This window comes from Ambystoma mexicanum, chromosome 6p, assembly GCF_040938575.1.
Source record: "Ambystoma mexicanum isolate Mex_15411 chromosome 6p, UKY_AmexF1_1, whole genome shotgun sequence".
Taxonomy (NCBI): domain Eukaryota; kingdom Metazoa; phylum Chordata; class Amphibia; order Caudata; family Ambystomatidae; genus Ambystoma; species Ambystoma mexicanum.
Window position 1 is genome coordinate 1,441,260,006 of NC_090935.1, and position 15,335 is coordinate 1,441,275,340.

A 15,335-nucleotide genomic window follows, 5' to 3' on the forward strand; every position below is an offset into this window, starting at 1 on the left:
TCATGAACTTGTTTTTTTTTATGGCGTAATTATTTTGAAAACCAATGTTTTAAAGAGTTTAATAGTACTCCCACATAAATGTAATCACATGCACATGCCAGGCTCTAGCTCACAAGAATCACCAAGCAGAAAACAAAATGTATTTGAAATAAATATGACTCCTAATACGCATAGCGACAATTTGTCCTGGAGACAGAAAATGATTGGATCTGCATTTTTAACTTGACAAATAAAAGCATCCTCATTTTCTGACCAACATCTGGGTTCAAATACCTTTAATTATATACAACAGAAAGAACATACAGATTTTAAAAGAGAGATTGTTTTGCGAGAGTGCAAACTTAAAATAAACAATAAAATATCTGAAAACTATTTTGTGTGTATGCTTTCGATTTATTTCACATTTTGAATATTCACCACACACACGCAAACAAAGACTAGAATATATAAAGTGGCCGCACGCAAGGAGCACATAACGTTATAATAATAGTTTTATTTTTAAACTCACAATAAAAAAAGTACCTTTAAACAATTTTTAAAAGTTTAATTAACAATTGCCATTTCTTATGGTTAAATTATGAACACAAATAAAAGTTGCAACTAATCAATTTTGGTAAAAATTCGTTATTTAGACAAATTAACGTTACAAATTTCCCTTAAAGCTTCTCTTATATCAGAGTTGCTTATGTTCTCTAAAAGACCAAATGTGCCTGTTGTGATCTAAGAATTCCCTTGGCTCGTTTATAATTGGCACCCACCAAGAAATGTCCACATATATCGCTATTACGGTGCTTTATAGGGGAATTTAATTAAGAGGTTTTTAGGATGAAAGCCCCCTACCTTTTTAAGCTCTGTGAGGAGGGTTGTATTTTAGGAGGTGGGGTTGCTTGAACAATTTGAGAATGCTCTGTATTGCTGTTGGGCGTGGCAATGCATAGTGATTTCACACCCACATCTTGAATGCCAAAGATGAACCTGCCCCAAGCATCACGCGTAAGGTTAATCTACGCCTGATCACAGACGCCAAAGTCACATGGAAAAGCATTTCACACATGCCCAACATGATAGCACCCAGAAGAAAAATATAAACACTTTGGGCCTGATTCACAGAGCGTTTTCCTATGGGGTTGAGCCACTATAAAACGCTTCTCTGAAACAGGCCCTCTAAATGTAATTCTAAACTCTCTGATACACAATAAATGTAGAAAAAGTATTATTTTCAAATAGTGCTGTTTTTTCCATTTAAAGGCATTTGTCATGCTGCGCATTCTAGTTTTAAAAATATAAATTCTATATTCAAAAATACCCAAACTTGCACTCCAAAATAGACCAATCTAAACCTTTACTTGGGTGCTTGAAAAATGTAAAAGCAATTTTAGAATGTTTTTCACGTTTCTGTAATCCTCAAATGAGACAAAATATATTTTTAACATATGAAACAAAGTGCTCACAGCGATAGTTTAAAACACTGGGGTCATACTGTATACTTTCAATAAACTGTGGGAATTATCAAACATACATTTTCAGATACATTTCCTGGCTTGTTCTATCATTTTGCAATAACCCTATTTCAAATGACCATTTAAAGGGTTGAATACTCATAGGCCTAAGTCCCTTTTGAAACATATACACTGAGGTCGAAAAGTGTCCAAAAACTGTATTTCTTCTTTCTGTCACTAAATTTGATTGATAGCTGCTGCTTGACTTTAATCCAAGTGTGCGTGAAATACGCATGAGGTCCTCTGGAGCTCTTTTCCACTTCAGAGCTTCTGCAAGACTGTGCAAAGGTTTTTGTAGAGTATATGCAGTCACTTTAGACACAAACCTACATCAAAGAAAATTGGTGACATAGATGTCTCATTCATAGTGTCCTGAGGAAGCCTCCATTGGTGAGAAACACATGTCGACTCTCAGTGATTCCCTTCTTCCCATTTTAGTTTTTGGAATTGTACAGCTATTACCATTCAAACTTGCAAAACATGTGTTCTGACCAACTTTTTTTTATAAGGCCATACATGGTTAAAACGGTTGTGCATGCCCTTCGTTATTGCTCTCTTTATTGATCAGCCATACAATACAGGCGTATGTATGAGTCCTTGTCACTTTGTTTGCACTAGAAAACAAAGACCATATTTGAGTGTAATTATTTTTCCAAGTTGCATTGCATCATTAAACCTAGTTATTGCACCTCAGAGGCTTTCATTGAAAGACTAATGCGTGTGAATTATTATACACATTGCTACATTTTAATTACCAGGTAACACTCACTATCTGGCTCTAATATCTAATTGGAATGGAAGTAATTTCCTTATGTTACATGTGACAATGAAAATGTCAACACCCACACATAGTCAATGATCAAATTTGGCCTGTTTTAAGACTTGCTGCTCGTTTATTGAACGCGATTATTAAGTATTGTGCTTGATGCATAAAGGCTACTCTGGTTTATTATTACAATCTGGCTAGAATATAGATCTTGTCTTTAAGGCTCTGCTTGGTGGATTTGTGAACAATGGTGTGTCTGTAGGACAAGGCTGTATCTTTGGTTTCAGTGTTACTAAGACACACACAACTAGTTGCTGACTAGGTTCACCTCAGTGATAAGGAGGCCCGGTCATCTGACAAATGTGTATTGGCACACACAATATTGCCTCACAACCTTCATGCATGCCAGGTTGTCCAGCCAGTGTCCCTGGTGCACCTGCAGAACTGCCCGGTTAAAGTCGAAAGTGTATGGAGAGACAACGCTTTGTCAGCTGATGTGCATGCAGAGGTGCTTGTGAAGCAGAAATGGAAGGATGCAACTCCATGACTGCCGTCACTCTGAGGAGTCCAAAGACATCACCCTATGACTGGTCAATGAGGTTTTGTAGACTGCAAAACTAAAAGCCAGTCGGCCTCATTACGAGGTTGGAGGTAGTCATGGTGCTATTATCGCCATGACTACCTCCAATACCAGTACCGTGTCCGGTCCCGTTCAATGGAGACTTGCCGGTCTATTCCGACCTTTGCGGGACCGGTAAATCCCCATTGAAAAAGCCATTCCCCATTCCCATTTCAGCCCCCATAGGGCTCAATGGGAAGGTGCTAATAACGGTACCGCAAATTGCGGTACCGTTACTAGCTCTGAAGTCCCTTAACGGGTCTCTTCCATAACGCCTGGTAAAACCAGGCGTTAAGGAAGGGACCCGCTAAGGGACCTCGTAGTAGGGCGGTAAGGGATTACCGGCACCGGTGCCGGTAATCCCTTACCGCCCACCTCGTAATGAGGCCCAGTGTCTTTCAATTTTAGTTGTAAAAGGGCTACAAATAAGAACAAGGAAACTCTCAAGAACTTAAAATGTTTGAAGTTAGATTTTTAATACTACTTTTATCATAATCACACTATCTTTGGAATGTTATTTTATGGAATATACCAGTGCATCTTTTTTTTTTTAAGTTGGGAAGTAAATTAATGGCGGACTGTATATTTTCAGGAACGCTATCATTAGACAAGTGCGTTCGCATCAAGTCGAGGGACCACGAGGATGGAAGCCATCCACCCACTTCTTTGAGAGGGCAGACGCTGCGTCCCCTGTGTGTTGAAGACATTTATTTTAAATAATAAAAACAGCCGGCTGCAGTCTGGAATGAAACCCTGTCCTCGTGCTTCTGAACCTACAGACTTAGCACCAACACCACTACAATCTTCCTTGTGACGTGGCAAAATGTCTCATATTGAGATGTTACACGATACATGTTTTGTTACTGGTTGTCTGATTTAAAAGGTGAAAAAGTGTTCTCTTTGCAAAGGTTTATTTGTCGTGTGTGGTTTTTTTCAATTCTGAAAGAACTGCCTGAATGAAATGTGTAAATTATACTTTGATGTCCTGTGACGTCACTTCCCAATACGCGTCAGAGTCCCTCCACTTTTATTTTTTAGGACCTGAGCCCTGGTTCGCGTGACAACCTGTCCGGGCAAAACCAGGGCTCTGGGCCTCTTCACTTTGCAGTAGGATTTCTGTGACTCTCACAGGCCATGGCAATTAACCATGCCTGCTGCAAATGTGGAATGGCTGGAGGGAGACATTCCCATATCTGCAATGCTTGATAATCTAATGATATATAGGCCAGCGCTGCCTCGCTGGAAAGTCTGAGCGTGAAAAAGGTTTGTTAAAGAAAAGAGGACAATTCATGTGTAAAAGCAAAATAAGGTTGTTCAATGAAAGGCACCCCTTGAAAAACACTTTGTGAATCAAGCCCTATATGTTTTTCTACTCTCACCTAAAAGAACTTTTGGGAGGGTGTGTATTTCTTTTAATTTTACTTCCTTTTCACTATCTCTGAAGAATACCTCACTCTTTTGTTTTGCTGCACCTGCTCAATCTATATTATACTGAATACCAGATAATCTCTTTCGGTAAAAAATACTCTGGTGGGGAAAACACTCTTCTGACAATGCACTGCAGTCAGTGGCACTAGTTATATAAGTCGGGCTGATACAGTCATTGCATGTATTTTTATAATGTATTCAACTTGTGCTATTTCAATTTTAACACATGATAAGTTGGATAAATCAGCTTGACTTCTGCACTGTGGCGAGATGGCACTTCTACTCTCCAGCACTTATAGACCAGCTCTTTTGGGCACAAGAAATATGTTGTTTTGTCCAAGGTCATACTGTGTCCATGGCGCTTCATGGCTTGTAGAATTGCACTGTTTTGAAGCATAACATCTACTTCCTATTCTATAATAATTTGGATGCAGATATATATACATGTTTCAACTAACTTTTGAGGAAACATTGAACATCAAGGAATGCCTTTTGACAGACTTCTGTGTACTGATTTGGTAGACCTTGAGTGTAAGAGAAAGAACGGATGTCTAGAAGCTATCTTGAAACTAAAGTCTATATATAAGTATTAATGAAAAAAGAGGAAAAATAAAACAAAAGCATCATGACGGCAAAGCTGTCCATGATCCCAGGCTCAATACATGTATTTAACAGTCCACTAATCTCAGAGGCCAGGAAATGACTGTTGTTCCCAAGATAACAAAACAGCTGAACATAGTGTGGCACACAGCAATAAATAGTTGTTTTAGACAGTGGTTGTCCATGGGTTTGCACAGGATCTATGAAATAAAAAACAATTAAGCAAGTCTTTATACTGTAAATAAATCTCTTTGCACGTCAGATATGAGCTGTCCAGGAATATGAATGCACAGTAAAATATTCATAAACTCACAATAAAACTATTTGACAAAATCTGAAACCATGTCTTCAACATGCAACTTACAGAAGGAAAGGAAAACATAACCTCTTAATTACAAGCATTCAAAATTGAAGCAACAAAAATGTATGAGTCAACACAGCCTACGATTGTCATACTTGCAATGTTCCTCATAAAAATACTCACTCCTTTTTCACTTTTTATATTTAGTTCGAACTTAACACTTTTGGCAAACCATCCAGCAAAGCATGGCAGACCATTTCTTTTTTTTTTTTTTTTTAAAGTAAAACAACTCTCTACTTATAATTATACAGTGTAAAAAGAGAAAACTATGTTTAGCTGTTTCAGCTGTTGTATGTCCTAAAAAAGCAGATGTGTGATAGGGGCTTCATCAAAGTCTTGAAGGAATCAAAATGGCGAACAAGGAACATTCAATCCTAAAACAAAAATAAAAAAATAAGTTAGTGTGCAATGAAGAAAGTAATTATATACAGCACTGCATTGATTTGCCATCTGTTTATTTTGTACTCTATTGACCAAAGTACTCAACCTTGGCCCAGCTCAATTCCGATCACATGATGATGCATTTGAGGATTATTTCCAAATTACTTTCTTTTAGGGTTAACGCAAATACAGTATACACTTCTTTGGTTTCAAGCAATGCTACAACCAGATCGTCCGGTATTCCTTTGTTCATTGTAATGTGTGTCTAATACCACCCAGACTTAAAATTCAAAACCACAAAGCAGTTATGTAATGTGTTGCCTGTTTGCTTCAAACCACAAACCTCGGGCAGTGAGCAGGAGCCATTCAAGTATATATGTTTTCGCCACATTCGAAGGGTCTGGTTATGAGTTGAGCGGTGGTGGTCAAACAGGGAGAATTTAGAAATACCACGTCTTTTATCATTCAACCTTCGCTTGTAGGTTTCAGCACACAAACCCAGAAAAAATGCCTGCAGTCGAGTGGAGATGGCTTGTACCATTACCACATGCGGTAATACCGCCAGTCCTCAGTGGACTCCAATGTGACTTGAACAATGGTAATTATTAGTGAGTCCACCTGAGTCTAAATCACATGGAATTTTAAAGTAACTGCTTTGTTACCCCCAAACTCGTAGTGAGGATGTAATCGTTCGTAAGGGTAGTGGTCCAAAAGTAAAGATGTAATTTAAGTAATAAGTCATACAGACACTGACATGACCTAATAGGGTGCATACTAAGTTACCTGTATTACAAGGAGGCTGTAATCTTGTGTCTTTTTGAAGTAGTGTAATTCCTACATGGTACATCCATGTACTTCAAGTGAACAGCTGATTATAACATCTGGTAGCTAGTATGTATCGCTGCCACTGGTGGTGCTGGTGGCGGCTCCATGAAGTCTGAGATGTCTCATCTCCTGCACACCCAGCTCGATTGGCGGTATTGTTAGGTATAGCAGTTTGCCTTGGGCCTTAACTACCAGGTGGTGCTATTTGTACTATTTGTTAGCCACCTCACTGAGGGCCATGGCCATAGGGGAGAAGTCAATCTCTGTCATGCACATGAGGACTGACACCTGTTCAAAGATGGCCGCCCTGTTAGTCGCCCAATGCTGTCTGCCCAATCCATCCTAGTGGATAGCACTACTGCCTAAATGCCTCTTATCAAGCGAGTTACCTTATAAAGGAGGTCTTGGTTGTCGAGTCGCCTGACCATGAAGTGAGTTAACAATCTGAATTCATTCAAATGACTGTGCACCAACAAATGGTTTTCTCTCTGACAAAGTGATAGTACAAGCGTTAAGATTCGCTTATCCATATTCACGGGACATTACAATAATCATAATAACAACGATATCACACTTTATATTGTTATTAAAATAGTGCCCTGGTGAACCTCATGTTTCTAGCCTAATGCAGATTGCCCGTCATGATTAAATTATCATACCCTTTACTTATGCTACTTGGATCATTTCATTTGTATATGTCGGTATCGTGTAAGCAATCTTTTTTTTGATAGCATTTGGTATTTTTGATTATTGAAAAAGGAATGTTTATTTTTGGATATTCTATGCTTTTATGGAGCTTGTCTCCGAAATAAGGTATTTGCTGCAGGCAATGCGCTTTCTATTAATGTAACACCAGGGGAGTATCCAGCATTTCAAGAGGGGGGTGAGCTACGAAAGAAGTCCTGCTACTCCCCCCCCCCCCCTCAAATGCTCCTTGGAAATTAATGCTGAACTGACATACAATCGTTCCTACCCCCCATGTGATGCAGGGTGGCGTGTGTGCTGCAACTAGAACGTTACTTTCTTAAACCCCTGTGCGCATTCACTAGTCTGACTTCAGAAAGAAGCCAGGTCATTTCTTTCTGGAGTCGGATGAAAGAAGTCAGATCATTTCTTTCTGGAGTCGGATGAAAGAAGTCAGATCATTTCTTTCTGGAGTCGGATGAAAGAAGTCAGATCATTTCTTTCTGGAGTCGGATGAAAGAAGTCAGATCATTTCTTTGTGGAGTCCGATTTACTCCGACTCCAGAAAGAAATGACCAGGCTTCTTTCTGAAGTCAGGCCCTCATTAGGACCCTGGCGGTAAGGGGTTTGCGCCAGCGTTAGCTGCGCCGACCCCTTACCGCCAACTACGAGTTCCCATAGCGCCATGGTCATTTTTCCGCCCGCTTTTTGCGGGCGTAAAAATCCATGGCGCTATGGGACCTTGGTGTTAATTACGCCACCGTATTTTACGGTGGCGTAATTAACTCCTTCCCCACTCCCATTATACCCTATGGGGCCGAAATGGGAATGGGGAAGGGTAAATGGGTCAATGGGGACTTACCGCCCCGCCGACCTCGGAATGGGGCGGTAAGTCCACCATCCGCCATGGCGTAAACGGACTTTACGCCATGGCCGGAAAGTCCGTCGATGGCGGTAAAAATCCGCCAGGGTCGTAATGAGGGCCTCAGACTAGTGAATGTGCGCAGGACTGGACTGGACTGGAGCTGAAGGCAGAGCACACAGCACTGCCAGGTGTCCGTGTCCCGCACCCCTCCAGGCAGCAGCTGCTGCAGCGGCCCAGAGCGGGATGGGACATGGACTCCAGCTTGCCGTGTGCTCCTGCTCGATTGGCAGCAACCTCAATGTTAGGGTGGCCAACTTTCCAAAATGGTTTTGCAGGACACTTTGTAGTTTGGTATCATTCACACTGCCATCCCCGCTACCCCCAATCAGCTTTATTGGTAACATTAGTGGCAGATGGCATTTTAACACATAGATATAACAACAACAAAACAATTAAACTGTAGGACCATTACAGATGCAGGAAACCCATCTATTAGAGCCTGTTAAGGCGCTGTGGGGGCAAAACACATGCAAACCTCCTAATTTGCATATGGGTTGCACCAACAGAAGTGACTTCACAGAAAAGGACATGGCAAGGAGCATCATCAGCCTTTGGTACTTGGAGGCACCATGGAAGTGGCTTTAGAATAAGTTGCCATAAGTAAGCCAAGTGGCAAATAAATTTGTGATGCAACATACCTACATTGCACTATTATTATACATCGAGCAACTCTATAGTTATTAGGCTTTTTTTTATAATAGCCTCCCGTTCACACTTTTATATGCCTACTGCCCCCGTCTACCTCTCTGATGACTGGGTTCTGTAACCAGTGCCTGGATGCCCATTGGTTTTACGTGCTTTAGAAATGCAAAATAAATAAATAAATACATAAATAAAAATACAAATGACATATCAACATAAGCTATGAAGTGAATCATTTACATGGCTCTTATAAGACACAGTGGGCCTCATTAGGACCCTGGCGGAGTGGGTTTCCGCCAGCGGTAATCGCGGCGGACCCGTCCGCCGTACTACGAGTTCCCTTAGCGCCATGGAGGTTTTCTCCGCCTGGTTTTACCGGGCGGAGAAAACCATGGCGCTAAGGGACCTCGTTGTTAATTACGCCGCCGTACTTTACGGCGGCGTAATTAACTCCTTCCCCACTCCCATTATACCCTATGGGGCAAGAATGGGAATGGGGAAGGGTAAAATGGGGATTGGGGATTTACCGCTCCGCCAAGGTCGGCATGGGGTGGTAAATCCGCCAACCCCCATGGCGCTATCGGCGGCTTTCCGCCATGCTCCGCGGTGCATTTAGCACCGCGGATTCCGCCAGGGTCGTAATGAGGGCCAGTGAGATTAAATGATTTGCCCAGGATCACACACTTTGGTTACATGGTGAAACCGGTATGGGGGCAATTTAGGTAACTGGACAGGTGCAGTTGATATAGATATTTAGTAAGGTTTTGCTTTGCATTCCATGTGCTTAAATAATACCTTATTTATAGAAATGTCTTGAAAGAAAACCATATTACATAATAAACCAGTGTTTCATAATAAACTAACTTTACACTGTATACATCATCATAGAAATATGTTGAGCAATAAGGAGGTATGGCTTTAGTTTTATTGTCCCGATCTTGCATGCAAAATTACAATAGCATCATGCAGATTAATATGAGCCTAACCAATCCCCCTTGGGTTTTACAGCACTAGTCATTATGTCATGAAGCTTGCAGAATTATGCGTCCTTCTCACTTCTGAGCAACCCCATTCACATTTCTTAAGGGACAAAAGTCCCAGTTAATAGTATCCCCTACCTCCATCAGTGCCTAATGGCTCTCAGTTTAATGCTCTGTTGACACAGAGCAATGGGTCAGGAGCCTGGGCAAGACGCTCTGCTATCCAGAGCTCAAACAATGAGGGTGCCGAACGGGAGGTGTCCTGTTGTCAGGACAATGAAGGTGCTGGCGCAGTCTGGTGTGGCCGTCTGCCGCCCTGACCTATTGGCATCCTACCGTGCCTATTTCACCTGTTCCAGTTTTTTGCTCATTTCATCAAGTGGCCCTTGCCTGCGGGGCATACCAGCTTTAAGAACTACAGTCCTTCTATCAGACTGCTTGCTGTTATACTGGCCCTCCGTGGACCCCGGGGAGTCTGCCTGTCTACTCTTCGGCGTGTCTTGAACTTTTTCATTCTCTGTGGTCCGTCCATCGGCCACCATCGGTCTATCACGGACACCTCTTACATCTACACTCAGTCTCAGTCTTGCAGTGATCCGACCTTGAATGCTTTTCTTTGCTTTTCTTTACTATCTTTAATTGTTTACAATGTTGTTCACTGGATTGTGCTTTAACACATCAGTTTGGCCGGCCTTCTTGAAGGCGGCACGCCGAACTTGCCTCTTAGTCGGTATTCTTCTCTATTCCATTCTAGCGCTGTTCCCAGCACTGCATTTATATTCCGTCAATCACGATAGGTCAATGTTTTGTGTTTTCACTGGCTATAGTGTGGCTTCCTCTATAATAATAGTGAGTATTTACATATTGCTTTGCTCTCTCATGGAAACACTAACTTGGAAACCATGTCCCTCTTCTAATCTCAGACTGTCTGGATATGGACACCTTCCTGGAGCTTCCAATCTTCGTCCACCATCTATGCTATGGGATGTGTTGCTTTCTCCTTGTTTCCAATTGGGCTCCTGTGTGCATGCTTGGGCACTTCAAATGTACTGAACTGGTCATCTCTTGTCTGCAGGAATGAAGCGTAACTGACAACATGTGTAACCAGTTAACATATGGCACCAGTGCAAACAATTAGTCACGCGCATCACCAATCCATTTGGGGATTAACACAATGGCCCTCATTACAACCCTGGCGTTGGACCATGGTGCTAATAGCACCATGGTCCATGCCGGTAATTTACCCACTCCGCCATGGCGGAATGGGGGAATTACCGCCCCATTCCGAGGTTGGCGGGGCGGTAATTCCCCATGCCGCCATGGCCCTTCCAAAATTGCGGCACCGTACTTAGCACCAAGGTCCCTTTGCGGGTTGGTTTTTAACGCCTGCAAAAAGCAGGCGTTAAAGTCTCCAACCCGCAAAGGGACCTCGTAATCAGGCGTTAAGGGTTTAACGGCACCGCCACCTTTTACGGCGCCGTTAACCCCTTAACGCCCGGGTTGTAATGAGGGCCAATATGTACAGTAGTTAGTGGTGGCCGCGGTGCAAACTGAGCACTAGCATATGCTCCATGAGAGCGTGATATGGTATTAACATGTAATGCTGATGCTCAGGCTGGCCATGTATGCTAAAAGGAGGGAGGCCATCAGGAAGCTGACATCTTACCCATCCCCCCAACTAGGTACGCTGGTGCATGCTTTTTGTGTGTGATTTGTTAGGCATCAGCTGTGAGCACAGTCACTTCATGGCACCTGCGAAGCAACAGGGAAAGCGGCACAGGGCATCTGAACTTCCACAGTTTTCTGACGGTATTCGGGTGGGGTAAGTGCCCGCAGGCAGTCGTTCTTGTGGACACAACAGTAGATTCTCCAGAGAATTTCAAGGTATGTCCTAGAAAGGCAAGCTCCTTGTGTGCAGCACTCCAACACGCATGCAACATGTGGATTAGTCGACATGCGCACGAGATACTGAGGTAGAAACACCCTTTGAGGACATTGCCAAATAACACACCTTGGACGTTCCATTGAATAAGTATTTTGTGAATCTAACCCTAATTCTTGCTTTGTGTTTTTCCCACAAGTACATTTGTCTGGTGAGTGCATGGGAGAAGGTCTTGCTGACCGAATTCTAAAACTGATGTGTGTCCCTTGGAGTGGGCCGCCATCTTCCTGAAGGCCACACTCCCTGAACAGTGGTCGAAGTGGGCGGGAGCGGTCGGAAGCTGTGCTCCTATACGTATTTTAAATAAGTTTTACCGTTCCTATACTTTTATTTGACAATAAACCGTTCCGGAACGGTTTCGTTTTAAAATAAAAGTGTAGGAAGAAGTTGAAACTTGCACTTTCAGTGCACTGCACAGGACGTTTCCTTAAAGAGCAGGCACATGTTTTTGGGGGTTTTATTGTGCATGGGAGGGGGTTCGGTGATGGGTTCGTGGGGAGCGGGGCAGGCCAGTAGGGAACATAGTTCCACTACTTCTTTTCGAACACTTCGACCACTGGCCCTGAAGGCTTCTGCAACTGCCTCACACATCCCTACCCTCATGGTTTGGTCTCAGCCCCGCATCAGCCTCTTCCCTCACTCTGCCCCCTCACCCCCCTCCAACCTCTGGAATGCCTGAGCTGTCCCACCTGTCAGTCTGTCACTCTACGCCTTGAAATCACCAGTCAAATAAAGCGCATTCCTCATCAAACACTCCCCTCCTCGCTGCATTTCCAGAGTCATCTGCCACAATAGCCCTCCTGCACGCTTAATAACATGGACGGTCTGAAGTTACCTGTCTTGCATTCAAATTAAAGGGAAAAAATATATGCTTTTTTGCATTAACCCATGATTGCACTTTTTCTTGTCGTGAACAATATCTCAGTTTATTGACCGAATATACTAAAATGTAACGTGGTGGCGTTATGATGGAATTGAAGAAAGAGTGCAGTGCATAGAAACAATCAATTGTTTTGAGTGGGAGTGACACCCAATTTGGGTTGGAGGGAATTGGGCTGGATGAGCTCCAAAATGAAGGCCTCTATATGAGGACGGCTTGCGGCCTCCAGATTTCTCCTTGCCCGTGTGTGTGCCAGCAGTGCCTGGTGTCCTGCAGGGAAATACTTGAGGAGGCACCTAAAGTGAGCTGTACAAAACCCTTCAGGGATTGGAGAAGGTGAAGCTGAGGTTCCATTTCCTTGAAGACATCTGCTCCCCCTTCCCGGCGCCCTGCCATTCCTCCTAGGTGACAGGCACACTGGCTTTCTCAGCCCTGAGCTGGGAGTGGAACAGGCGGCCTCCCACTCCAAAGGAAACAGATTCTGACCCAACAGAACTTGCTGCCTCCCTGAAATCCCAAAGAAGCCTTTTGTGAGGGCTTCATAGAGATGTCATTATGCACAGAAATGGTAAAAGGTCAAGACCGCAATTCCCAAATGCGTTTTTATAAAAGGGTGCATAAATGTCAGTTCGTGATCAACACTTACAGCCCCACAAACGCTCTAACTTGTCCCTAGTGATCCAGGGAATTTAACACATACACAAAAGCATCAGAGGAGCTGCCTAATCGGGATGCCTTCGGCTTCTATGAGGACAACATAAGGAGTCATTTTGTTATGGACGCGTGGGTAATTGTAACCCTCACATTAACCTACAAACCTGAGCCGGATCACCTGACGTTTCGGAAGCAGCTCAAAACCTTCCCTTTCTCCTCTGCTTTCTCCCCCTTCCTCCACTGTGGCTCTACCTGTCTGCTGTGCCGACTGGTTGCTTGGTTACCCTCAGAGTCTCACTGGGTACCTGGCTCCTCTTGACTCGTCTGCCCCGCGCTGCAGGCCTGTCGCGCACTTGTGGCTGCAACTGTAACCCTACAATTCCCTGCCTCCTTGCACTTAACCAGAACCGCGCTGTCCTGGCTGCACTTACACAGAAACAAGGGGGGGTTCTGGGAGTTTCTCTACTACCGGCCTATGTTCCGGGTTAGAGTCTCAACCAGAGTCTTTAGCTCACCATCCTTTCACAGGAGAGACATTTCCACTACATATCAGTCTTTGTCCTGCCACTTGTTTTTGCACTTACTCAGAACCATGCTGCCCTAATCGCACTGCCCACTTTCCTCTCCCTTGCACTTCCACCTTCCCATTCTCCCATTGTCTTGTCCTGAAACACATGTGGACAGGCACGTTATAAATGACTTATCATATCATGGCATACGTAATCCTGGGTAGCTGTGCCTGCTATCAGATTTGTTCAGCATCTTTCTATGGCTCAAACAACTGTTTTGAAGGAGCACTTGATTAAATGATGGTGTTGCAATCGCCTGCTCAGCACAAGGAATTGTATCAAAAAAAGTGAGCATTACAGGGAAGAAACAATTTAGCATACTCACATCTCCTGCCTGTGCCTTGACTGTCAGGCCCAGACACCCGTGACTTAGAAGATGCACAATACCTGCACGTTTTGGCTGGATGGGGTTGGAAATGATCACAGCGATGTTGTTGTGCCTTGTCAATAATGAGAGAAATCAGACCTGGCCCAGGAAAACTCCTTGGGAGGTGTTTTTTCCAATCAGGGCCGCGGTGGGCAGTCGTGGTAACTTTCTGTTTGGATGTTTATTTTGGGCAAGGCAGGTCACAATTTGGTTAAGTTGTAGCGACCTGGGACGGTAAAGGAGCTTTTTTATAAGTGTTTTGAAGACTGCCACAAAAGCATTTGCAAAGGAATCCAAGCGCTTCCAATTGCGGTGACACCTCAGATCCGCTCCCTCTATAACAGTGGGTGCTTTAGCTTACTCTTGTGTGGCACAAGTGTTGTGGCGTTGCCCCATCCTTTCTGCTCAGGTTTCTAGAGGTCACACGCTTTGAGGATTGCTGTATTCATTCTATACTCTTCCCAAGTATGATTTCACATGAGAGATCAATGTGTTCACGAGCATAACTTGTGCAGCATTTGATAGATATCCCCTCTGTCTGAAATCGAGATTTGCAATATATGGCTGTAACCATGGCAGTCTTTTTAGCATATGCTGCAACCCTTGCAGAGATGGAGACCTGATCACTCCCTTGCCATGAACCATGCCACATGTCTACTGGGATTCCTCACATGTATGTTAGAAGACCATCTACTGCATTATTTATGATTTCTATGGAGAAATGTACGGTTGTTTGTATAGTGCTTTCTTTCGGTTACATTGTACCATTAAAGCAATGTTCAGGATACAATATTACAAAAGGCATAGGAGTACAATCTTCATGCAAAACGGATGTACATTAAAAGCATAAAATAACAAAATGTATAATATTTTAACAATATTCCTAAACCTAAAAATAGATAATTTATAGTGGCAAGTGACCCAACAGTATTGGGCCTCGTTACAAGTATGGCGGAGCAGGAAACAATTGGGGGTAACGGAATTGCCTCTGCCAATACGGCTAAAACAGCACAATTCCTGCGGCGGAATTACTGCTGCAGTATTTCTGCCAAAAAAGCCCCATTGAGTCCATACAACTCAAACAAAATGGGGATTTATACCATCACTGCCACTTGTAATCTGGCGGTAATACCTCCTGACCAAGTTGCAGTGAAAGTAATTCAGTTTGGTGGTATCTGGGTGGATTTACCACCCACAGACCACCAAACTCGAA

At 43.3% G+C, this 15,335-nt stretch overlaps 1 protein-coding gene across 4 annotated transcripts in view; it reads right to left on the reverse strand.

The window, feature by feature from the left end:
• Positions 1 to 260: 260 nt before the first annotated feature.
• Positions 261 to 15,335, reverse strand: part of RBPMS (RNA binding protein, mRNA processing factor) — an 817,626-nt gene continuing 802,551 nt past the window's right edge. For 3 of the 4 annotated variants that reach the window (XR_011280399.1, XM_069626173.1, XM_069626172.1), the window contains one exon: positions 261 to 5,647. Coding sequence is in view for 1 of the 4 variants with exons in the window: in XM_069626173.1 (XP_069482274.1) it covers positions 5,602 to 5,647 (46 nt within the window). In the remaining 3 variants the exon portion in view is untranslated. The remainder of the gene's footprint in view (positions 5,648 to 15,335) is intronic. The other variant, XR_011280398.1, reaches the window with a different exon arrangement.